The sequence below is a fragment of the Etheostoma spectabile genome, chromosome 9, assembly GCF_008692095.1.
Source record: "Etheostoma spectabile isolate EspeVRDwgs_2016 chromosome 9, UIUC_Espe_1.0, whole genome shotgun sequence".
In the NCBI taxonomy this organism is placed as follows: domain Eukaryota; kingdom Metazoa; phylum Chordata; class Actinopteri; order Perciformes; family Percidae; genus Etheostoma; species Etheostoma spectabile.
The window spans coordinates 23,250,583-23,277,151 of NC_045741.1; the positions used below are offsets into that span (position 1 = coordinate 23,250,583).

Here is a 26,569-nt window from a genome sequence, read left to right on the forward strand (position 1 = left end):
TGTGTGTGTGTGTGTGTGTGTGTGTGTTAGAGGGAGGAGTGAGAGAGTGACTCTAGAGTCATAGAGAGAAACAAAGTGTCTCCCCTGCGCTTCTGACCAATTTGAGACATCTGCAGCAGGAGAAGATAACCCTCTCCTTGATTTCATCTTGTTGATGGAGAAGGAGAACCAGGAGATGAGTCGGCCACAGCTGAGAGACATGGGCTGCCACGACTTGTAGTCACATTTTTTGAGAAGTGCATGTCAGGCTACGGTGTAGGGTCCGGCGTAGACGCAGAGGCGTCTGCGGGGGTACGCCGTCGATTTGACGCAGAAGCATAAAACGGCCTTTAGACAGCGGGCCAATTTTCAACTGTGTTGCTTTGGCAACCAAGATATTTTAAAACCGGAGCAGTTTAAGTCAAACAAAAGTTGTTTTTTATCATTGAGAAAGGCAGACTTACTGTTACTACATATAGTTAATGTGATCTCAATGAAATTGAAAATTAAGTTCATTTTGCTTTGTATTGTCCATATTAACATGATTTAATAAAGTTGAAGTTAAAGTGATGGGGCAGGATATAGATCTCTTAGTTTGGTTGTAAAACATTTTCATTTGCAGACATTTTTAGAACAAGCATGGGCTAACGAAAGTATCGATGGTTCTTTGTCTGGAAGTGACATTCCTTGTTTATTTATTAATTTACTTATTTTTCTGTGGCTGTAGTTTTGTTTTATGTATGAAATGTTTAGATCTAGTTAGACAGCGTATGGGTTACAGGATTGTGTTGTGGCTGCTTTGATACGTTTTCTTTATTCTTTGTTTTATGCTAAATAGAAAATGTTGTGTGGACATTGGACCGGAAGCTGTGGATGAAATTACTTTTGTTTTGGTGTCATGTAATTTATGTCATGAAATGACACGTAAATATAATATCATATCATATAATATTATAAATGAGTCCTATCTTGACAGATCTGGACTACTGTTTGAAAAAATTCTAAAAACTTGAATGTAAAAAGTTCTCGTTAATTATTCATTCGAGCCACTTTAGAACGAATCTGTTAGTAAGTGTGGTTCTTGCCCAAAGAAACATGCATAGCACGTGTATGTGTAGAGTTGCGTGTCAGTTGTGGCCTTCTAGTTTCAAGACATTCCTATGTGTAAGTTAACATAAAAATCCCTATCATTGCATGGTTTAATACCAGACTGAAGCCCTGCTGCAAGTAATAATGAAATCTTGCGAGGGTGTCGTTGACAGTAATTATCATCAAGTGGATTTTTCAATTTGATTAAAAACACAATGGACCTCAGCTTTCCCTGGTGTTCCAGTCTACTGAGCTGACCATCATCGGCCTTGGTAACAGGAAAATGAGCGCAAGCTTGTAACCACTTGTCCCCGCCAAACACGCGCGCACACACACACGCACAAACCCACATGCGCATACACACCCACACACACACACACACACACATACACCAAACTATTCTGTGGAAATTGAATGATCTCCATATAATGGAAACAACTACTCCTCAACAATAGAGGCTGTTCTATGGAGACTGAGAGCAGATGCGTGAAGGAAAACATCAGGCATCACTCCGTGAACAGCTGAGATTGTGCCCCAACGTACTGTCAGTGTACTGTCTGCCTGCCGTTTTAATGCTTGTCAGTGGAATGATTAATACAATAAGGGATGTTATTTTTGCACTGTAAAAAAGTAAGACAGAACCTTTTGACGTTGAAATGAAACATATGGCAGAGCAGTTTGCTTTACTGTTTCCCCTGGGATGTTTTACAGCTACAGATGCACAATAAAGTACGACTCCTGTTATAAAAAAAATTACCCAGAACCAGACTTTCTAAAGACTATTGTTCAGGGTTGTCTGGTGCAGCGAAACACTCCTCTTTGTATGTTCCTGCCCAACAATCGCCCCGGTGAAATTGGGTCCACTCTTGCTGTTCGTGATGACTGTGCGTTTAGAGGCACAACAATAGATGAACTGCAAATGGCTCTTACAAATGTTCCTCTATGCTCGCTGCAGGTGAGAGGACATTCAAGTGCGACCAGTGCGACGCCACCTTCAAGAGGAAGGACACGCTCAACGTTCACATCCAGGTGGTGCACGACGGCCACAAGAAGTATAAGTGTGACCTGTGTGAGAAGGCCTTTGTCACTCCTTCTGTCCTCAAGAGCCACAAGAAGGTGAGTGTTTGCTGGAGCCAGACGACCTCAATCACAGCCAGTGATTGCATGTCTGCCAGGGCTGTCACTTTGTCCCCAAATTGAGTTTAAGCTTCATTTTTGTTGCATTTATTTGAAATACACATAGTTCAAATGTAACGGTTAGGAAATACAGTATGAATCCTTGCAAAATGAAGCTGATTGAGACAATTATCTTGCACCAAAGTGCAATAAGTTGCTAAGTATTATTTTCTAAGGATTTTTTTATTAGGGTTGGGGGAAATAATCCATTTACGTGTGTATCAAAATTTTCTTTGCTACGTTTTTAAAATATTTTTTTTTACATAACGATTGACCTAAATATTTTTTTGTTTAAACGCTACCGCTGACGGCGACTACATTGTATCCATTTCCAGCAAAACAAACGGAAAGCGGAAAATGCAAAAAAGTCAATTTTCTGTACTTCTTTACAAATGAAATAAATGTCAGACATGTAATGTGCATTCTTCTTTGAAAACAATTACTTTTTAGAAATGTCTCATGATACATTGTCTCTAGAAGTGTATTATTCAACTTTTGTTTTTGTGAAAGAAGGAAAAAATATCGCAATACAATGGAATCGCAATACTTCTAGAATTGGAATAAATGATAATCGCAATACGAACTGAATTGGCACCCATGGATGGTGAAAGAATCAAATCGAAACAAAAGCACATCGTCCCGCCCTATTATTCATCATCAGTCTTCTGCTGTCAAATTAAATTTAAAAGGGAAGAAAGGACAGCCCGAGCTTCTACTTGACCAAAATGCGTCCATTGTTTCACATCCAGTTAGTCCTCGTCTCATGAAAGTGATGCAGCTAACTGTTGTAATATCGTGGACTGCCAACCTGACGGGGACATCCATTTTGACCGTTGCTGCCCATGAAGACTTGAAAATCAATTCCTATGATGATTAGAAATGGCAGTTAGCCCATTAGCTCTGCAGGGTTTCAAAGCCCCAAACAGATCTCCCTGCAGATTATGAACCCCAAATCTGACAGCGTCCGGTGTGGTTATGGATCAAGATTGAAACCAAACAGCTTCTTGGCACACGGCTAAAGAAAATGTCTTGGAGGTTGTCTCAGAACAGTAGGGACGAAGACAGGCATGTTGAACTGTCTCGCTGCTTACAGGCTTTTTGAGGCTGCTGGGAGATCTGGCCTTGATCAAAGCCAGGTTGCCGAGGAGACGACAACTCACTGGCCATGTTTACATGCGCAGATTAACCCTGCTTTTGGACCATACTATTGTTGAGGTCTTATTTAATGTACACCTTGATACTCCGCAACTGTTTGTCTGAGTAAACTTTGGCCCCCAAACAGTCCCATCTAGTTTCCACAGCCATCTTTTGTTAGTATCAAATCAAACCGTATCTCTGTGCACCGTGTCTGATTCTGCACATATGATGGAAATCAGAAGTTACATGGAGTAAGATAAGTGACTTTTATGAACATCATGAAAGACAAAACATCTGATCCAGGTTTGTTAGATCACATTATGAGCTTACCGCCATAATTCTAACAGTTATGATGCTTTTGAGTATGATAATTTCCATTATAGATTTCTCTGCCATTTCGTTTTTCATGTAATCAATTAATCGTTCAGTCTTTAAAATAGAAACATTGTTTAAAAAATATGCCAAGGTGACTTTTTTTATAAATGTTTTTTACTCAACCAACATCAAAACACAAATATTTTACATTTATACAATGATATGTAACAGAGAGAAGGACATTTGAGAATCTGTAACCAGCTAATGTTTTGCATTTTTGATTGAAAAATTATTGAATTGATTGATTTTCAAAGTAGTTGAAGACAGGACACAACATATGGATACCTTTGTGTCTTTCTTTGTGTCACCCAGTATGTGCTGTGGCAGCAGTTGCTTGTGCAGATGAACAGTAGTGCGGCTCATGTCTGGCAGAACAGGCCTGAGTTATTCGTGGAGCGCTCTTGTGTTACAGTCGATGCTTTCTCCTCTGAGTGATCCTGGATTCGTGTTATATGAGAGGGCGTGTGTGTCAGCATGTATGTGCATGTATTGTATGTTTTGCACATTATACAAGATAGTCTCATCTCTGTCGGTGTTATTCTGGAAGAATTCACCCATCACTGGAAATTACAGGGTTGGTTTGAGTAGTTACAGGCACACAGATCAATTATATATAAAAACTTTGAATCATTACCTACAACTCCCAATAAATTCCACACTTATGAGTGGGAACGTGGTGTTCCCAAGTGAAATTGCTTGCGTTCCCCCCTGGCTGTCCTCCTGTGAAGGTAGAATAGCAGTGATGTTTGCTCTGTTGTACAAACAACTCACTAAATAATGCAACACTGCTCCATCTGGGACACACATGTTCATATATATGTGGATTGGTTTGTGTCCGTGTGTGTGTGTGTGTGTGTGTGTGTGAGTGAGAGAGAGAGAGAGAGAGAGAGAGAGAGAGGTTTTGTGCGTGTCTGTGTGAGCATATTTGGTGGTGTGTGGGTGTGTGTGTGTGTGTGTGTGTGTGTGTGTGTGTGTGTGTGGATGGAGCCTTTGTAACGGAACACCCGAGGTGTCAGAGGGACACAGTGGGTTGATGGAGGAAAGGATGGGGGCCCAGAGAGGAGGTGTTCCTGTATTGTTGTACTGCTGTTGAAACTGTCGCTCTGAGTTTGAGCCTTTCATACTCAAGATTATTCTCTGGAATTTTCTAACAGGCCGGGAGGAGGGATTCAGAGTGTATACTTTTCAACAAGGAGAGAGAGCAAGGGGGAGGGGGTGGAGGAAAAGGTAGAGGAGGTAGTACATGCTTTCCACATGCGCTTCTTCACTGTTTGCATGTGCAGCTTGTACGAGCACACAGAGCTCTACACTGTGGACTGCTGGGAGGTGAAGGGAGAGGAAGAAGAGGGAGGAGGAGGATGCATACGTGCACCCTGGCCTTTTGTCCCCCCGGGCTTTGGACCCTGGCAAATCTGCATCGTCTGTGTTCTTTGATCCTGCCTTCAGGGCAGCTCAGTGGATCCACTATCACGTGAACATGTGCATCTCCATTCCCCTAGTGAGTGGTGCATTATGGGAGAAAACTAAATTTTGTCTATTCTTAAGCCAATCAGAGCAGATCAAGTTTTGATCTAAAGACACTGACATTTAAAGTGGAACTAGATGATGGAGTTTTTTTTTTTTTTAACCAAGCAAATAAATACCAAAATTAGATTACATTTGTATGAATGGGTTGAAGACCGTATGCCAGAGTTTATCTTTCTACTTTATCTGATAGCTATAAAGTTGTGACGTTAAATTCCAGCTATCACAGTAGATCACTTTTCACTTTGTAATGTAGGAAGGATGTGAGGATGAATGTTACAAATGTTTTTAGTAACATCAACCACATGTCTGTTTTCTCTTTTCGGTGCCAGACACACACGGGGGAGAAGGAGAAGATCTGCCCATACTGCGGACAAAAGTTTGCAAGCAACGGCACGCTAAGGGTCCACATCCGCAGCCATACAGGTCAGTGGCCTTTCCCAGGTCAGTGCTCTGTTAATCCACCTTCCATCAGCTGCCATTGACATCACCTACTACAGTGAAAGATGTGGAGTATCATCATAACACATGTCCACAGGGCTATAAAAGACAGAAGTTCTTTAGAAATCACAGTTTGAATCAATCAACATGTTGAATTTGAGGGGGTTGATTAGTCGGCCTCACTTAAAAAAATCTAGTCTCCAATTAAAATCTGTCTTTTTTTGAGTGAGCAGATATCAATTAATAAAATCCTAAATAGATTTTTTATAAAATGTGACTTTTCCCCGTGGATGTGGTAATTCTCAATCTAAACATTAATCTGGTGGGTTCTAAAAGCTATTTGAGGATTGCTTCTTGCTTGTACAATATACAGCTTATGATCTCTGGGAATCTCTTTTATATCCAAGCAAAATTGCTATTGTAACTGAAATTTCTCTAACCTCATTGATATTGAATGGAACTGGGACCTTGTGATTAGGAATTAATTTGATATGGTAAATCATTTGGCGATACCCAGCCCTAATGATAAGAGGTCTGGACCCGGGATACTAAATACCAACACCTTGTATTAATTGTCATTTGCATTATGTATGATGCTCAGCTCTTACTGTACCACCTTTACAACACGCTCAACGCTCAGGTCACGACTATCCACCTAACAACATAACATATTACACATTTTGATATTAGAAAACGCCAACATGATACAGCACTGCTTGTTCAAGTCTTTGCTCTGCCACAAAAATAGAGCCCTGGATGTTCATTAAACTGCCTTAAACTGGAAAGCCACACATTCCTGTGCGTTTCCTTACCAACTGACTGGTGCAGAGACCTGGCATGGTCTCTCACACACACACACACACACACACACACACACACACACACACACACACACACACACACACACACACACACACACACACACACACACTTTCTTGGCCTCTAAACTCCTTCACTCACAATTTCTTTCCCTCTGTCTTCTGTCTTACTGCTGGCTCTCCCTCCTCTTGGCTGTCTCCCTCTTTTTCTCACTCCTACTGAACTTCATCTCTGTATCTCTCTCTCTCTCTGAAGTTGTCTTCCCATTGTCCTGTTGTTTTTTAGGGGTTTGAAGACATAATTTTACTGTGCTTGCTTTCTTGCTTCAGACTCGCCAGCTAAAATGCACTTAGGTTCTGTAGAGTTCCCATGAACCATGCCAATTCTCCTCACAGGTCTTGATCTTCTGACCTTCCTATTGGATCCAGGTAGAGTCTGTCATCATTCCCAACCCACATAGACCCCCTAATTGGCAAATCAGTTACATTAGATAATCTGTCTTTAAACATGTTTCAGTCAGCTTCATTCACTCCATGTCTTGCGCTGAGTCCATACCACACTTAAAGAAATATTTTGCTGATTTAAATCCAGCTCTGTGTCATGCCAGTGTGGGCGGTGTGTTGAGATAAAGAGTGGTTGGCTTCCCATCGTGGCGCCAGTGCCCAAAGCTCCCTGCAGAGCAGAGCACATGGTGCAAAAGTGACGCAAAACATGTCACAGAGGTCCGTCGAAACACGTCGTTTTGAATCATCTGGTGGATCAGGAACAGACGTCTGCTCCAATGTGCACCCGAGCCACCGAGGGTAGCCAAACATTGTTCATCTAAAGACACTTCCCACACAAAGATGACACAGAGCTGGAATAAAATCTGTAAAGTGTCCCTTTAAATCATATGTGTAGCCTCTTTAAACATTCCTGTCAGATGTTGACAGGATTAGTGTGTCAAAAAGTGTATGTTTGTATGTGTATTTCAGTGCTAGCTGGACAATGGTCCTACCACACTTTGCCAACAGCTTCCTTTGTATCCGTGTGTGCGCGAGCTGCGTATGTGTGTGTTTTTTTGTACATGTGTGTGCGAAGGACAAACTAACAGAGAGAGAGAAAGTATTCCAGTGTGAGCTGTGGCCCAGTCTGATTGTATTTATATAGAATAAACAAAAGAGAGGAATGCTGGGGGAGGGGTGGGAGCCGAGGGGACACCTCAAAGAAAGAAAGGAGTAAAGAGAGAAAAGACCACTCCAAGAAAGCATCCAGCCGGATGACCCTTGACCCTGACTGGCTGTAAATCTGTCCCCTCATTCTATAGACTGGGATTTTTTTTGTTGTTGCCTTTTTGTGTGGGAGGAAAAAATAAGCTTTAGTGAAAAGTGTGAGTCGTTCCCTGAGCGACAATCCAGACAAGACTCATCTTGTTCTCAAATAGAGAGAGTCATTTTGCACACACAGCTCATGTAACCCATTATTTAGATTGTGTGATAAATGTGTAAATCATAATCTGTTTATTTAAGAAAAACTTTAAGCACGGTTAGTTTTTTTTCTGTCAGTAATCTCTTAAAGAAGGCCACCAGCTGAGGTAAAGACCTTTAAATCGACGCCTTCTCTGAATGGCGGACAGGATCTTGTTTGTCTTCCTGCTTCACAGGAACAGGTCAGTGTTGATTATTTACCTGCTGAACACAGAGGACTTTGTAGGGATTCCTTGGAGATTCCCTTCCCCTATCATTTTACCGTGAAACACTAGAGAGCATTATGGGAGAAATGGGGAAAGTGAGAAATAGATGAAAGTGAAATTTTAAAAGATCTACTTGAGTAGCTGGCAAGACGTGTACTGTATATTTGGCTTGGATTTTGTTTCAATTTCATTTGGTTAAAACATGGTGCTCGAACAAATTAGTTGTAGTGGCACAGAGGCAGGCGTCTTCTCAGAGAGCAGCCTTTATGAGATCACCGACAAGCCATAAAATGTGAGCTGTCAAAAACTTGGACTGGATGTTGGAGACGTTGTGGAACTCAGGAGTCATGATGGATGTTTCTATCATTTTCTAAACAGTTCTTTTTGGCCCTGGGATGTGTCCTTCTCCACATCACAGCTCGGTGAGAGGCGATTTTCCCACCATGTGTGCCATGATGTGGTAAATAATGAAAATTATTTGTGCCAAGGGAAATGTTGACAGAGACCAGTGCCTTGGTGTCACACTGACATCATAGGACGTGTCATGTGTGGGCACAGTGATCAGTGTAAAGCCATGAGCTGTGTTACAACTAATTGATGTGGCATTTTAATCCTTGAAAATGCTGATGTAGTGTTTATGTTGTATAATGAATCAAGCTTCAGTATTTAGACTTTTTCCACATGTACAGACAGACTCGTGTCTCCAGTGTTTTTGCACATGTTCAGTAATCAAAAAGGGAACACTCGGATACTCATAACATCATCATCATAACCAACAAATAAAATATTTGTTTCCTGTAAATTTAACAAGCAGAAACATGAGGCAGAACAAAACAAGAAGCAAAACACCATTCCAATGTGCCAACTTCACACAGCTGTCTGATGATATGGTACATATTCACGCCACCATGGTTTGAAAGGCTGCACCAATTTTCACTGGGATTCTCACATATTTTTCTACAAACAAAAACATATGCCTTTACAATTATTTGAAGCTATAACAACAACAAATGTGCACATAGTGGCATTAAAGGGCCACAATTTAGTTTAGTGAGCAATTTTTCAGACAGAAAGCGCCCTCCTGAGCCACAGAATCAGTTATATAACTTGTAACATAAATATCTGCGCCCTTCAATGTACTGATCAGAGAAAAAGCAACATGCTTAAGTTCTCACAGGCCTAGGCCACAGGGTGTTTACTATTGTCAAATCCCATATTGTGTTATTTTCAGGTTATATACAGTAGATAAAATACATAAAGGCCAAAGCCTCAGAGACTTAGAGAAAGGAGTGGTTGATCTAACATTTGTATTATAGATGGCAAGAAAAGTAGATCTGCCTCACTGAACGTTTGTTACAGTTGTGTACAACCTGAAGCCTTTTCAGTAAATACATTTCATCTAAACTTTGAAACATTTGTATGATTATACAAGGCCGGGCCAGAAAACTTTATACAAAACATTCGGTCCATTTTTAGTGGTGTGTTTTACAGTGAATTGCTGTAATAGAGATTGCTCTGAGGCCACGGTACTTTGCGTGATTATGGGTTTCTCAGTGAGACTGAAATTGATAACAATATACAATACAAACAATAAATCTTTCCTTTTCAGTAAAGAGAAAGAGAAAATAACACCACGACTTGTTCATGGAAAATACCATCTTTATTTTATAAACACGCACTTGCTATCCCACTAGCACCGGACAAAGGATACTAATTATCTCGATAATGGTGTCATTTGTTACAGTAATTATACACAGATATATTTTGATGTTTTAAAAAGCTAAACATTGCCGCTTTAGGTGATCTCACGACAGAACAACTGCCCTCAAATGGACATCTGGTAGAACTCTGGAACCACTGAACCTATTGGCGCACAGATGATTTTGTTTGTCTTTACTGTGGTCATGGTTACAATCTTGAAAAGTAAAATCACTATGTACTGAGTTATTGTCTCTGTGATAAACAGTGCTGTGCTATCGCAGCTTGGTCTCTACTTTTTTTTGGGTACGGTGTAGATGCTTAATTTGGATTGAGGATCGAGTTTTGAGACGCGTGTCAGGAGTTCGGATCTGCTGCATGTGCGGTAAGGCGAGTGTATCTGATACCTTCACATGGGCGAGTTTAAGGGGAATTGTTTGAGGAAGTAGAGAAATCTACCGAGACCCTGGCTATAATGGAAAGGTCAAGTGTAAAAGTTGTTGGGCGTTCCTACGGCTCATCAAAGGCGATCTCTTATCATCTCCAACACACTGATATCACATTACCTCCGTGGCCCCTGTCGGCATGTGACACAGGGCAGAGACAAGTACAGTGGAGGGCCACTGTCAGGCTGAACTGGAGGAAGATGGGAATTAATTTTTTGACAGACAGCACTAATGTCTTTCAGACCGGAGCCCCGAAGCTACAAAGCGTTCTCCATAACAGGAACGCTGTGCGGCAGGCAAGACGACAAAGCCGGCCATCTGCTAACCAGACACACGGCCGTACGCACACATATACAACACACAAGGGGTGCCAAACGGATCGATTAGCAGACAAGGAGTGTGAGGGCCACAGCGGGGGCCGGGGGAGACACCCAGGGTCAAAGAGATGGTGTTCTGTTTCAGCACATGCTAAATCAGTTACCATCTCCACACACATAAAGCCCTGGCTCAGTGCTGCAGTCACCCCTCATAATCCCCAAACAATCTGGCTCAATCTGGAGAATAAGTGGAGGGTTTCTAGTTACAGTAACACGCCGCCAAACAGACACGAAGCCCCTCGCACGAATAACAGAGACCCATGTTGCAAGAATGTTACTACTTAGGTTTCTGAGTAATATTTGTTTATTTCCTGTTTTGCTACAGAATTGAGTTGCTCATGATTCATCAAGAGCAGGTTGAATCTAGTGGAAAAGCAGTAACGGTTGAATTAAAGTAGTTTTGATTGGCATATGTGATCTATTAGTGATCATATTTGTGACTGACCTCTTTTGGAATATATGGATAATTATCCAGATGAGGCCCACATGTCCAGAGTCAGAGAGTGTGTAGGTTAAGTAGGTGAATTGGTGTGCACTTCTTGCGAGCCTCTGTTAGCAGGGAGTGGTGTATTAACTGACAATAGCCAGCTCCTGGGAGGGACGTGAGCCAAGCTACAGAAGTGCACCGGCAAACCGCACTCCGGTGCAATTAGCACACTAATGCCTTCCCCAGGACTCCCCAAGGCTGACGCTGGGACCTTAACCCGATACCACACATGCTACATAAGACATAGGGTTTGCTCTCCTGTTTCTCAAAACACATCTGGGATTCAGATTTTCCTGTTTGTCAACACAACCCCCCTAGAGGCTGAAATTGCACAGAATGGGACAGAATGGCGAGCTGCCCTCTGCACATGTGTCAGAATGGTAATCAGTACACATGTGTCACGTTAACCCCTTCCGACACCAACGTAAGGGTTACACATTTCATTACTTTGTGTCACAGCACTCCTCATTGTGCTCCGCTGAAGCCCTCTTGTGGGGGGTTTAGACCCCGACTTGTATGTCATGACCGCTGTCGCAGCTCGGTTAACAGACAGAGGTTTTTTGTATACCAAAATGGTTTTAATATACTTTGACAATCCGAAGTTGTGATAATAAAAATGTATGAAGTCAAAGCAATAGTGGGACACAAATGGATAAATGAGTAAGTCTGCCCAGTCTAAACTAGTCAGGGACAGAAAACAGCATCACTATTCAAATTAACACATTTAAATGTAAAATATCAAAACATAATTATATGAAATACGTACTGTGTACTTCAATCAAACCTTAATTTCTTGGTGTAAAGAACAGAAGAGAAAAATTCCTATAGCACAGTAATAGTGTTCATAGCACTGGGAGATAATATTACTTTTCTCATATGCTCCCTAGATGGATCTTCTTTGCATTTTGAATCCCAAAGAAACACAGCTAATTACCCTTATTACTTAAAGGGGCAAAAAATCTCCCCGATCAATAAAATCACTTGCTTGCCTGTTCAACAATTAGCCACTACAGAGAGATTACTTCGAAGCAGATAAGACATGAGGTTGTTGTACTGAAGGAATGAACACAGATGTGTAGTTGTATGTATCTATTTTTAGCAACGTTTCATTAGATTCTACCGTGTACACTTGCAGGCATAAATTTAAATTCAGAAAAGAGTAATTTCCTATATCACGAGGGAAGGGGACTTCAGAAAATGCTTTTCTAAGTTTGATTCCCAACTCTATTCTCTGAACACAGGATATTTATTTAGTTTTCTCTACCTTCCTGATTAAGGGTATATCTATGAAATAAATTAAGCAATTATTATTGAACCCAGAATCTTTTCCTGTCTGAGACTTTAATTTCAGTAGGGTTCTATAGGTTACCTCATATCCCTTCTTTAGATTCGTAATCAGCTCTGGTGCTCCTATCTGGCCTTTGGATCGGCACATGGTAAACAGATCCATGTGTCAGTGGACTGTTTGACTGACAGCCTGTCACTTTCTCTTTGTCATCATCGGTGGGTGCTCAGATAGGATCTGCAGGAGTTTGGCCCGACTGCTTTTGATCCAACTGGGATAAGCCACATTGCCTCTGATGTGCTCCGAAACTGTTGGCCAGTTGTAGCTCTGATAGCGAGCCATGAAGGGTAGCCAATATAAGCTTTTGCTCTGCAATGGAAAGTCAGTGTGCATCAGAAATGAATGGAGTGAAAGCTATCTGGTGTACCAGCAGCCAGGTCACATCTGCCTTAAGGCGTTAAATTGACGCTGTTGGCCTCTGAATCGGAATCGAATCGCGAGATGCCCAGAGATTCCCTCCCCTAATGTAGCGCATGTCGCTCGGCCGTGGCTTGGCAGCGTGGCCTTTACCCTGACTCATTCCGGGTTGTGCTTTTCCACAAACAACATGAAATCAAGGAGAGGGTTAACTTTTCCTGCTACAGATTTCCGACCATGGTCAGAAAGAACAGGGGAGACACTTTGTTTCTCTCACTATGCCTCTCTTGAGTCCTTGCTCTGAAGCTAATCACTGTCACTCTCTCACGCACTCTACCACACACTCCCCACCCACAAACACATGCCGGCCGTGCCGTTCTCCTAAAAAGATCGACGCTAACACCAACGCACAAGTATAAACTTCAGGCCACTTACGTAGGCTAATCGGTCTCTTGCTCAGCATCACAAATTATTAACAATTTATTTGCGCCTCTGGACCTAGCCAAATTGTTAGGATCATTAATAAATTGTAATGCTGAGCAAGAGCAGAGGGTTGGAACTTTCTTTTTCAAGTCTGATGTGATATTTTCAGTATTGTTGAATATGTGATTTTGTTTTCTGTCATCTACCGGACATTGAAGGTCTGACTTTAAGTTGGTCATGATGGAGAATATATACATACTGTATGTCGTATGTTATATTGGTAAATGTGTATGTGGCATATGTGCAATATATGTAGAATAGAAAGTCTTCCTGAGTAGGTCTTCCTGTTAAGAGTTGTAGTCCAGTATGAGTTTCCTATGTGAATGATGGTGTCTGATTGTTTTGTGTCCCTAGGTGAGCGTCCATACCAGTGCCCCTACTGTGACAAAGCGTTCAGCAAGAACGATGGCCTGAAGATGCACATCCGCACACACACTCGTGTAAGTTTTCCCCCCCTTACTGTGCTCCTGTTGGGAAAAACTTTATCTTTTGGTTACTGTGTGTGTAGTGTATTTTATTTCGTATTCTTCAGTAATGAAGTAATGATTGTACTTATGATTCAAAATATTGCAATGGAGAACATTAGTTAGTTAATCTTGATTGGAGGCATATCGATAGTGTTTTTGAGTCAGGTGCATCAAATCAAGAGCTCCCTAAACACTTGTAAAATGTCCAATCACAGCCATTCTTGTCCATCACACTGTAATTAGCCAATCCTTGCCTCCCAAAAACACAGTAATGGATGTAGTGAAGTATTCACAATGTAACTTATAATTGTAACTTTTTTTTATCAATGTATTTTGTTACATGCCATGTTTGCATTTTTATATATTTACTGAGTCAATGGTATTGTTAACCAGACAGAGCATCATTAAACGCACCATAGGCCTTTGGTATTTGGCCTTTGTATCAGGCTGGCTCATGAACCGGTCCTACATGTAGCTATGAAAAGAAATGCATTGTGAGTCATGTGTATTCCACGAATGCATTAATGTTTCCCCCCACATTGACTGCTGCTGTATAATGCCACTAAGAAACAGGGCTTTTAAGCAGGAGAGGGCAGTTTGTGTTTTAAGATAATGTTTTGAACATTTTCAGCCTTTATTTTTGACAGAACCGATGAAGACATGAAAAGGGAGAGAAAGGGGAAATGACTTTAAAAAAAAAATAATTTTAAGTAGTCTTTGGTGCCTAAACTTAACGGTCGTTACTGCATGACTGTCAGCTTTTGTCAGCTAAACTGTCACGGCCGTCACCTCACGGTACAACTGTAAAACAGATGCGGTCATGTGACAATGGTCAATTTTGTAGGATATCATACAAATTGTTGTGCCTAAGTTTTCGTAAGATTACACGATCATCGTTTCAGGGACCTGATATTGTGCATGCTGGCCCACTGTCACACACTTCCCCCTTTTAGTCTGTTAGTCAAAGTATCATTGTCATTTTGGTCTTAGTCAACTAAGAATTCTTTAGTCGATTAGTCATTTTTTTATGCTTTTCATGCTTTTTTTTTCGTGCTTATGAGCATATCTCTGGTAACCACAAGATTTAAATTGGTGTTTTTGCATGATTGTTTTTTTGTTTTATAGATCTGTCGATTAAATCAGGTAATCGATTAGTCAAAATCATATGAGTAGTTGAGGACAGCCGTAGAACAGAGCCATTGTTATTATTATGAGTAACAAAATGCTGTGAAAAGGGCCTATTAACACCTAACTGCAATGTTTTTAGTGTTTTACCATATTCCACAATGCAATGAGTGCAGAAGAAAGAGATCAGGTCTCCCACTGACTTAATCATTCAATCCGGAGTTCGCTTTAGTTTTTCTGTCCAGCCTTCGTCTGAATTTCAGAGCGTGGGTAAAGAAATTCTCACACACCTCGCCTAGTGAAAAATGTCCCGTCTCCTCGGTGTCTAACATCAGTGACACTCCCTACCCATTTAATTATGAGGTAAATCCCACATTTGCAGGTTCTTTCATGAATCATCGAGTGACAAAAACAAAAAAAAAGGCAAGAGAAAATGACATACACTTTATTTAGAGTGTTTGCAGTTTGTTACTGACAGCCCTGCGTTAGAAACTGGGAGCAGCCAGAGCAACCGTGAAGCAGCTCAGAACGTCCCGATGCAGACATAGGAAACGCTGTTTTAATGGCCCGAACGTGTTAATGTAAAACGAGCCCGGGCTCTGGGGGGGGGGAAAGGAAAAGGTAGGTTTCTCCCTGGACGTCATGAGGTCATATTCTGGGTTGGGACGGCGCTCATTTCCCAGCATCACTTGAAACGATTGAGGTTCTCCACCAAAGCGCCACTTTCCATGAGCTCTTTGTGAGCATGTGGACATCTGTTGGTGGCACTTTTGATTAATGCAACTTAATATGTATTTCATCACAGATTTCCATCATCAATTCATACAGTTATGACTGTGACAGTGAGGGCCTGTCAACACTGTCCATTTCAAAGATTTGTCCTCTCTTAATGTTGTCCAGAGCACACCGTGTGCTGATAATGGACGTATCCTGCCCAGGTTGACGTCCCTCAGTAGAAACAGGCAGGTATAATTTTCTAGTGAGCTGCTGATTAAACTGACTGATGTTTTGCTCCCAGTGTTCCCAGATCTGCCTTTTCTCACAGCGCTCTGAAATATGGGCTGAACAGTTACAAACAGCAGAACCAGATGAAGTCACTGTCGAGCAAAACAAATGTCATTTGGCTGAGAGAGCTGCAGCTCACTCTTAATGGACGCGACGATTTGAGATGTGCGTGTATCCCACAACCCACATTGTCTTCAAACTTAAATGGAACACATTCGATGCCAATGTGAAATTCTGACATTTTGGATATTAAGAGTTTTTTTTTTTTTTTTTAGGATATGGTTTTGATCTCTGATGATGGCTGCTGTACGATTACAAACACACATTTTATGTAAAAGGTTTCATCTTTCGTTCTCACGCACAAAGGCTGTTAGGCCACTTTAAAACTCTGAGAGAGTTTAGAAGGTTAAAGGTTTTCCTGATAGTGATTATACGCTATTATGTTCAACTTGTCTAAAACATGTTACACACACACACACACAGTTCTGCAGTAGGAGAACCATTCCAATTGGGGAAATAGTTGCGGTCTCTGTAAATTGTGGTCTAGCCTTTTACTCTACTTGAAAAGTGTCCTAAGATAACGTCTGTTATGATTTGACCCCATTAATTAAATTGAATTGATCAAAGTGTTGTTTACAGATCTTACAATCAGAAGTAATGTTGCTGTGCTCTCAGCTAAAGGAAGAGGCTTTACTGAATGTAAATGCTTCTGTAGCTCTTCATCCAAACCACTGTGCATGCCTCAATTCTTTCTCACAAAGTAAAACCAACTTGCTAACAGTTTGTCTTCATTTGGACGTAATGTCAATCCTCGTTGTCCTTGTCGCTGTGCTTTACAAAACTCTGTTAAGCAAAGGAAACTATCTGTTGACAAAGAATGCAGAAAAAGCTAAAAGCTAAACGGCTCAAATTGTAGCTAATGTTAGCTAAAAGTGAATGTCATTGTCAACACGACACTGACTTCCAATTAAAATGCACTTTTATTGTGAAAGAAAGTGTCTTGTTCTCACCAGTGGTTTCTATGAAATGCAAAAAACTGTTACCTCGAAACTCGGAAGCCGGAGCTGGGAATGACGTCACGCCGGAGTCGAATGCGTTCCATTTAAACAAGTCAGAGTTTATTTTGGGGGGTTAGTTCTAACAAGGTTAGCCATTTTGAGGAATACCAGTTGATAACAACCCATTATGCTGTTCTTTTGCACACAAGCAGCGTAACAACAACATGTCCACTGATAGAAGTTGGACAGGACTGCATAAATGACTGTATGTTACTACAGCTTTCACTAGTGTTGATGCAAGGAGCAGCCATGTTGCATTTTGAGCTCAGGGTACTGTAAGGTTGTCTGACTTCCCAACTCGGAAATCCGACTAAAGACAGCATGTTTCCGACTTTGAACTTGGAAATTCCGACTTCCGAGCACAACGGAACGCCCTATTAAGGTGCACCAGTGCTCTTTGTTGATTTCTAACTGCCCCCTGAAGCCTAATAGAACACAAAGACATCCCATCAACATGCTTCTTTACAAATACCCGCGTATTTAACTTGACACATGAGACGTGAATCTCTTTTGGAGCAAATTAACACTCTCCATCCAAACGCTATCTTAGCATGTCCAGTATGTGCTATTTCCCTCGGAGTGGTCAGACTCAGAGGAGAAGGCCAGGCCGAAGGGTGAACAGCTGCTAAAGAGTGAAGGTCACCAGGTACAGATGTTCAATGTTACCGGGGTCATAGTGATGCATTCTGGGTACACCTCATCACCTAAGTCCATCCATGTGTTTCCTGGCCTTTGAACTTTGACCCCTCATAGTTTTATTTTCTTGGTCGTAGAAGAGCCAACCGTGCCTTATGGAAAAGAAATGGTCCTTGTTAAAGCTGAAGATTTAAGTTGGAATTTGCATTACACAGACCATCACAGAGTCTGTTTCCTCAAAGCGGGGTTTTATCTAACACACACACACACACACACACACACACACACACACACACACACACACACACACACACACACACACACTGCTTCCTTTCCATCACTCCCCTTCATTCAGTCACATGCACACAAACAGTTGCATACTTAAAGCTGCTCACACACGCACATGCAGTGAACCTGATCTTTACCTCCTTTTGTATCCTGTGTCACTGGGCACTCCTTGCCCCGCCCACATGATAGCGCCTTTCCCAGGACCCTTACTTCCTGCATTCACCCTGTTCCCATGACAACTAAGCTTTAAATGGCTAGAGCCTTTGCTATCAGCCAGACTTGTCAAAAACAGCTTCCCAAAGAGTGACGATCTCCACACTTCTTACTTCTCCTCAAGTCTTTTACAGTAGGTGTCACCGCTGTTTCCCCTCGTACTGTAAGACACACCTACTCTTCAAGGCAGCCGTCCACTCTGTAGAACACACACACACACACGCACACACACACACACACACTTAGATAGCTGCTTTGACTGACACTGAGACAGGCCTCCGAGAGGCGCAGAGGAAATGTTCTTTGGTAAACTGATGAGGTGTGGAGACAGAGGAGTGATATTCTACAGCCCCAGAGAGCCAGTGCTCTGATACATGTTCAAAGGGATTTTCTCTGCCGTGTTTTCCTTACTCTTTTGAGGAATCCATGTGTTTTTGATGGCCCCTTTGCCGGTCATTTCCTCCCTACTGCAGGGGCTGTACAACCTTTCATTTCATATCTTCATAAACTCACAGGGAGAACACCGAGGTGTGAAGCAAGTGAGAAGTTATGTGTGTGTGTGTGTGTGTGTGTGTGTGTGTGTGTGTGTGTGTGTGTGTGTGTGTGTGTGTGTGTGTGTGTGTGTGTGTGTGTGTGTGTGTGTGTGTGTGTGTGTGTGTGTGTGTGTGTGTGTGCGTGCGCGTGTGTTACTGGGATATTTCCACATTTTCTTGCGTTTTCCACTGTGCTGTGCGTGTCTGTTTGTTTTTCTCTGTGTGTGTGCATGCACATGTGTGGGTCATTACCCCAGTGTATGCCATATGTGACCAAACTGGGCAAGTATTGTTTTTTAGTATTGTTCTGCTGCACACTGACAGATCAAGTGCCCTCTTTAAACTCTGTGTGTGTGTGTGTGTGTGTGTGTGTGTGTGTGTGTGTGTGTGTGTGTCGCTGCAGGAAAAGCCGTATAAATGCAGCGAGTGCAACAAAGCCTTTAGCCAGAAAAGAGGACTGGACGAGCACATGAGGACCCACACAGGAGAGAAACCTTTCCAATGTGATGTGAGTATCCAACTACGTCTACTTCTCTAGACCAGCCTCTGTCGGCCCTGGATCCTTGCACATGTTTGTCTGTGTTCTTTATACGTGATGGCACAAGGCCAGATGTGGGGAAGAGTTGGGGGGCTCAGTAAGAGGCAGATAGTGATCTTGCTTCTCTGGAGGGGCAGAGTGGGCTGATCTCACGTAAACACATTGAGAGGATCAGAGGGAGAAATTACCCTCTGCTTATAATACTGCAGGAGAAATAATTATTCTCAGAGACTGGGGAAGGAACATGTGACAGAAGATGTTGTCCATGTTAGAAACAAACTTTTTGAACGCTTTGTATATCAGCAAGTGGGATTAATAATGGAGGCCAGACGCCTGTTAAACAGAATGAAGACGATGTTATTGTAGACCAGAGGTTTTCAAACTAATGCTGCGTGAGGTAAAAGAGGCAGGTGCAAACGGTTGTAAAAAAGAAAAGCAAGTCACAGTTTGGCTTACTCAACAACACGGTCAATTAAAGGGCTCAAGCTTCTTCTTCTTGGAGTCATAACTCAGTTAAAACTGACCACACAGACAATATTAATTTATTTTTAGATTCAGAGTGACTAAACCCTTTCAGGGATATCATTGTGTCCTTTGCAAATCAATGCCCATAAATCCACTTTGTAGTAGGGGTGTGCAAAAAACTGATACATATTCAAATGCAATTCAAGCTCTACCAATTCATAGAATTCCAAAATCAATTCAGATTTTGTTTTTTATTATTGTACGTCAACGGCAGTCACATGATAGATAGATAGATAGATACTTTTTTGATCCCCAAGGGGAAATTCAAGGTCCCAGTAGCTAACAGACATCACACACAACATACACATACATCATAACAGGATGTTAAAATTAATAAATATGTGTTTACATGGGGAAAGTAACTCCATATACATACTGTGAATAGTTTCTTTAATCGAAAATTGATATTGAATTGAATCATTCGATTTTGAATAGTACACCCCTACCACTTAGAAATCATCACTGAAAGAAAGACAAACCTTGTAACTCAAAAGTTGCTTGAGAATCATCATGTTTTTAAGTTTTCTTCAGTATCTAAAGGAATCCGGTGATGGTTCACATGGATACTCATAGAAACATTGCAAACAGGAACTGATAACTACGTCAGCATACTTTTACTGTAATGATGCTTAAAAACATGTTTTATCCCAGTGTCCAAATTCAGAAGCGCATCCAAAGTATTATTGGAACTGTAGTACTAAAACCTGCTAGACTATACCCCAAAATAGAAAGAAGACAAATAATAACAATAATAGGAAGTACAATGCCGTTCAATACTTCTGTTGACGTTACTCAGATATTTGCTTTGTTGAAAACCTGTGGACCTTCAGACAAAAAAACAAATGCCTACTTGAGCTATTAAACTGATATGTGGGAAGCGCAGTTGTCTGAGGGGGGGGGGGGGGGGTCCACAGTGTCAGAAATTGAAAGCCTTTGATATGGACAGCTCAGTCATAGATGAAACTCTTAGATCGTAACTCTGGAATCCAAATATCTCTTAATTCTTTGAAGAACATCAAAACAATCACGTCTAATCCATCACCCAACTCTGGATTCTCAGACTCTCGTTTGAGCTTTAGCACCCTAGTAAGCCTTAATCCGTGGCATCGCCTCACGTTCCAAACCAAAACATGGGCATAGAGTTGTTGTTTGAGACCACAGAATCAGTTTCCTATTCATCGTCAGTGAAGCATCAGCAGAAAGTGTCTCCCAGCGCCATCCAGCATTCAGCTGGACTCTTTTTCCCAGCTGTGGAAGAGACATTCTCATGTAAATAATTCTACCCTAAACTAAAAAGATAATAGAAATAACATGTGGATTTTATTTCAGAGTGGATTTTGAGTCAGACAAAAGGATCACACGGTTCCTGGAACATTTTCCAGACAAGCTAGAGGGGCTCTATAAGCAGCGTCTGTCATAACAGCATTAAAACTGTTGTAGAAGCATCCAGTAACATCTGGGTTAGGAGGAGATGAGAAAGCCCGTCCCTCATCAGCTCCTGTCACTGGTGCACTTTATAAAATGTCTATATTTTACTGACTGGATCAGATGTGTTGATTGTTTGACAGATATTTGGACAGTAAAGCTAGGACATGATAGCACATCAATACGAGTCTCTAAGTTATCTGTAAATCTAATGAAATGTTTCTGTAGCAGTGTTTTCACTGGGTTTGTGGAAGGTGCACGTATTTCTTTCTCTGTGTAACGTTGGATAGATACTGAATTTTATTTATTTTTTTAAGCGTAAAGACAAAACTTGCTAAAGAAGTCGACTTGGGGACCAATTGCAATCATAAGATCTGAGAAAGGCGTGTGGTGGTGCCCAAAACTACTTGGGTGCTGCGCCTAACGGCGGGGACACACTGGCTGTGGAGACATCTGCATTTCGCCCATGTTATCCAATCTGTTCACACTTTACAAAATAAAACTAATTTCAAAATAAAATAACCAAGGTTTTTGGTGATTTGGGCTACTTGATTTCTGGGCTGCATCTAGAGCGAGACATGCAGTAAGGCACACAGTGAGACAGACAGACAGGCGGGCGGGCAGGCAGGCAGACAGAGTGAGAGACAGACACACACACACACACACACACACACACACACACACACACACTCTCTACCGGCAAGCTTTTTGTCTATATGCCTACTGCAGCCCTTACTGTAGCAGGCCACACATGTACAAATATATGAAGATATGATACCCATTATGAAAAAAATCCATTCTGTAGAGTAGAAAGGAGCAGGATTGCTTCTGACCGGCACAGAGAAAATCTGGTTTGAGCAGCCAGGCACCAGATCAAGCACAGATCTACGCTTCACAGCCAGCGAGCCCTACCGTAAGAATCATTATGGTATGAAAACCCTGTGTACAATTATTAACTTACAACTACTCGGGACCAAGAAATGGTTGGAAAACAGACATTTCTGAACCGACCACATCATATTATGACAGGAATCTCCTTATTTTCACCCTGATTGTGTTGAAATCAAAAATGATTGTCGCAGGCATTTCTGAGACTTTCTGAACGTAGTCCATGCACTGAGGCTGTCCCCAGACCGAGTGAGGAGGACACATGCTGTGCCTCTAGAAGCAGGATGTTAAACTGCAGCTGCACGGCAGCCAGCAGTGGATTATCGTGATTGACAGAGGACGATGGAGTCATTTTGTACAGTGTAAAACGGCTCATTTATGATGGATGTTAAGCTGCATGCATTCCCTCTCGCTGCTGGGGGAGGAAACAAAGTCTGACGCCACGGTCGGCCGCGTGTGATCTCCAAATCTCTCTGTGTGTCTCCGCCTGTCGCTGATAAGAACTCCACAGTGAGCAGAAGAGTTTGGAAAACAAGACCACGGTTTAAACAACTTAAAGTGTGTTTAAAAGCTTCAATTATCACTTTTAAAATGCTGTGTTGTTCACTGTGTGTGTTCTAGGTGTGTGACCTGTCGTTCAGCTTGAAGAAGATGCTCAGCAGGCACAAGCTCACGCACAACCCCAACCGACCCATGGCAGAGTGCCAGCTGTGCCACAAGAAGTTCACCAGGAACGACTACCTCAAAGTACACATGGAGAACGTCCACGGGGAGACGGAGAGCTAGAGCCAATTATGGACCCGCCGGCTGACAATGCTATCTGATTCCACAGATGAGGTTCAGTCTCCCTATGCAACCAGTACGGCCTACACATACTGTATACACAGATGGAGCGATAGCAGAAATGTTTTTATTAAAGATACACACATGTAGGATATGGAAAACATTTGGGCAAGTATTTCAGATTTGAAACACAGGCTGTACATTTGTAATTTGTAAAGTTTGTCATACTGTTTAGTAGGGCTGCCCGATATGAGGAAAATACGTGATAACGTATGATTATCACGATAACGATATTACTTGCAAGAAAAACACAGCTATTAAAATGTACCTAGTTCTGCCTTTCTGCTGCTTTTAGTAATCTGCTAAAATACAACAAATTGCTTGTTGAATTTGGAAAACCATACAATAAACATATCCAAAATGATTTTACTGAACAAATTGAACATTGAATGTAAAAAAAGCACCATTTGAAAAAAATGAAAGTTACATGAAAAGTGTAGTTTTTTTTACTCATTCTCTCTTTCAACTAACTCAAAAAATCTCAGTGTGTTTGGCAGTGTGTCGCAGCCTTTGGTGATGACAATACAAAAATATATACAGTATGTTGTGCAGCCCTACTGTTCAGGTATTGTTTGAGCTGCCTTCAGAGCCGCTGTGTCTGCTCACAGAAATGTCTGTAATGTCCCTTTAAGTCTATCTGACTTCTAACCATTGTTACTGTTCATACTGTTCCAGCCTGACCTCTTCCACTCTAGCCTTTCCTGCCCAGCTGTCTGAACACATTACTGTAGATCTGGACCTATCTGGGACCAGCAGACCTTCTACATGTTTACATCGGTTCTTTGGCATCCAAACCTGTTTGATATTTAGACTCTGTTGAGCCTCAGAACACACTTCAAAAGCATATTATTATTTCAAAATAAAAGTATTTAAACAGAATGTTTGAACGGTAGATGAAGAGAAGTGAAGCTCTAACCAGCTACAAAATCTGAAACGGCTCACATGTAAGATCATATTTACATGATGACCAGAGAGTATAAACATACTGTCCTCAGTCTTTCATACTCCTATTTCACATCTATCCGGGCCCTCATTTAAAAAGTGATTAAGAAAACTTCCAGCGCAGAAGTTGCACAGCTTTTTAGGTAGAATGTAGTAGACAACTTTAAAACTGTTGGACGTACATTATTAGCTTAAAATGAATGAGTTCCTCCCTTTCCCACGGCCTTTTGGTGCGTAAAGTGTGTTACTGTTTCATGGACATAAAGAGAATCCAAAGTACTGTGTATGTTGACTTTTTTAATATATTAAGTGTGTTTTCTTATTAAAGCCCCAGGGTTATTGTGCCTTTTGATATGTGTTTAAGTTCTTTGCCCGTCATTGTTTGATACAGTATTTAATGTATTGCAATAGGAGTCCAATTCTCTCCTTTTTGTCCACCCCCCCATTTGCTTCCCCCTGTGATTAATGCACATGTTCCCGCTGTTTATTCTGCATCTGTAGACTGTGAATTGTCACTTCACACTTTTGTATTTTGAAATATATAAAACCTCATCACCTAGCAAACATCCATTTCCTCCGCCCGTTCTAATTATGTGTTTGTGAACTGTTGATGTTGGGGGTGGGGGGTGCAAGGAAACGCTTTGAGAGTTGATTAAAAGTGTTCGCTTTCTCGTTGTTAATCTAACCCCTATTCTTGGGTTGGCGGTCTGCTGGGAGCGGGGGCTAATTATGCTTTTTTTTCCTTCTGACTGAGGCCACAGTCACCACTTGCCTGATCCGTAAAGCCACACTCTAAATAGTGCCTGTGATGGTTTCTCTCTGTGGATGCGGGGAGTCTTTCTCACGTCCGTCCCCTGCAGAGGCTCGTTAGTATCTCAGGATTTAACTGTGAGAATCTCCGGAGCGGTGGAGTGAAGTGGGAGAGCTGCGAGTCTTTCTCATCTTCGCTCTGTGAAGATTGTCAAACGGGCTGCTGTTGGAACTCAGTAAATCTTCCCATGTGTGGTTTTGGCTTCTTAAAAACACATAACTCCTACAGTACGCCTGTCTTCACCTCTTTGAGTGTGTGCTGTTTGTTTTAACAATTAACTAATTACTGGTGTTCATGTTAGATTACATTTCAAGAAATCCAAAAGCAGCGTTATGTTTCAGGTGCTCCTACCAGCCTGTGTGTGCCTGCTTCCAGAGGAGCGTGCTCAGATCCCACGTGGCCGTGTTACCCTGCTCTCCCTCTGGAGCTCGGTTCACCGCGTGGCCGTGCAGGGCGTGGCCGCAGTCGCCCGCCCTCGCTGCCCACTGAGCTTGTGCTGCCCGCCGCCTGCTTGTTAGTGGTGAGGCCTCCAGGCCATACTGACGCACTCTCAGATACAGTAGCATTTATACTCCATCTTGTAAACAGTAGTAGTAGTAGGGATTTCCAACAGCGGAATATTATTGTCTGCCACATGTCTGTCTTGTTGGACTGACAGGTCACACTGGCTGTTGAGATATCTCTGCTTTTGATTATCGCCTTGCTATCTCTCTCTGAGTCTGTTACAAGGGCGATCGGAGCCCTATTTAGATCCCGGCACCCCTAAAAAATAGTTACTCTATTGAGAGCTAAGGAGTTCTTGCCTAGATCATTCAGGGAAAAAAATCCATATTCAAAGTCAAAATTGCATAAATCTCATCTCATAATTTTTTTTAAATTGATAATATTGATACTGCATTTTGGAAACGTCTGTTTTTTCATAGATAAATATCCAATTTAATTTGTAACACCTCATCTTTATGGCCCTGTGGATCAGCATCACAGTAAGTTTTCCCAGAATTGTTGGTGACTTTCTACATAATTCAGTGTTTCCCCTGCCGTGATGGTCCAAAATCATGTTAGAACGGTAGATTGCTGTTCAGAAAAAGTACCTTAAACGGGTGCCAGGCACCCCTAAATCTCTGATCCTAGAATTGCCCCTGGTCTGTAACAACGTCCAAGTCCCTGCTTTTCCGTTTCTGCCCGACAACCTTTGATTTTCTCATGGGACTTTCCCAGTGACCCAGTGATCTTGTCCTCCACTCTTTCCCCCGCGTGCATCCCTCCTTGCATGTGTCTCTCCCTTCCAGCTGGGTGTATCATGCCAAAGCTCCCAGTCAATGTGTTTCTAATTACATGTTTTTACTGGAAGCCCCAGTTTCCTGTGTTGCCTCCCCATTTGTGAGTGTGGCCAGACCGGGGCCAGACCGGGCCCCGACCAGCGTCCACAGAGGCCGACGCTGGCCCCGCCCACTGAGCAGGAGTATCATTACCACGCCGGGGCCAGGTTTATGGCCAACCGCTGTCACGTTAGGAATGGCACGGACACGCTTGTCTGACCTCTGTGTTTGGCCGGCGTTGCCTTGGCAACAGGTAGCTTTCCCCTCCACTTCCCCTGACCAGTAATGTGGAATGTGTGTGCCCGGCGAAGAGTGCCATGCCGAAGAATTTTAATACAAGTGGGCAGGGTGCGTTTGGTTATTCTGGGTCACCCTTCCAGCATGATGGATGTTCCTTTAAAGCCGCATTTCCATGGAAACAGACTGTGGCAAAAGCCTCGACACTGAAAACCAGCAAAAGGTCAAACGCTTGACTCGAGGCCGTAGGGCTTGAGCCGAAAAACTTGCCTGTCTGAGGAACACACACACACACACACACACACACACAC

At 42.1% G+C, this 26,569-nt stretch overlaps 1 protein-coding gene across 1 annotated transcript in view; it reads left to right on the plus strand.

The window, feature by feature from the left end:
- The window catches only part of prdm5 (PR domain containing 5), a 39,204-nt gene extending 14,747 nt beyond the window's left edge, over positions 1–24,457 (plus strand). Inside the window, exons 12-16 of the mRNA XM_032526420.1 lie at positions 2,024–2,184; positions 5,613–5,706; positions 13,760–13,845; positions 19,134–19,238; positions 22,728–24,457. Coding sequence (XP_032382311.1) covers positions 2,024–2,184; positions 5,613–5,706; positions 13,760–13,845; positions 19,134–19,238; positions 22,728–22,892 — 611 coding nt within the window. The 3' untranslated portion in view covers positions 22,893–24,457. The remainder of the gene's footprint in view (positions 1–2,023; positions 2,185–5,612; positions 5,707–13,759; positions 13,846–19,133; positions 19,239–22,727) is intronic.
- The last annotated feature ends 2,112 nt before the right edge of the window (positions 24,458–26,569 follow it).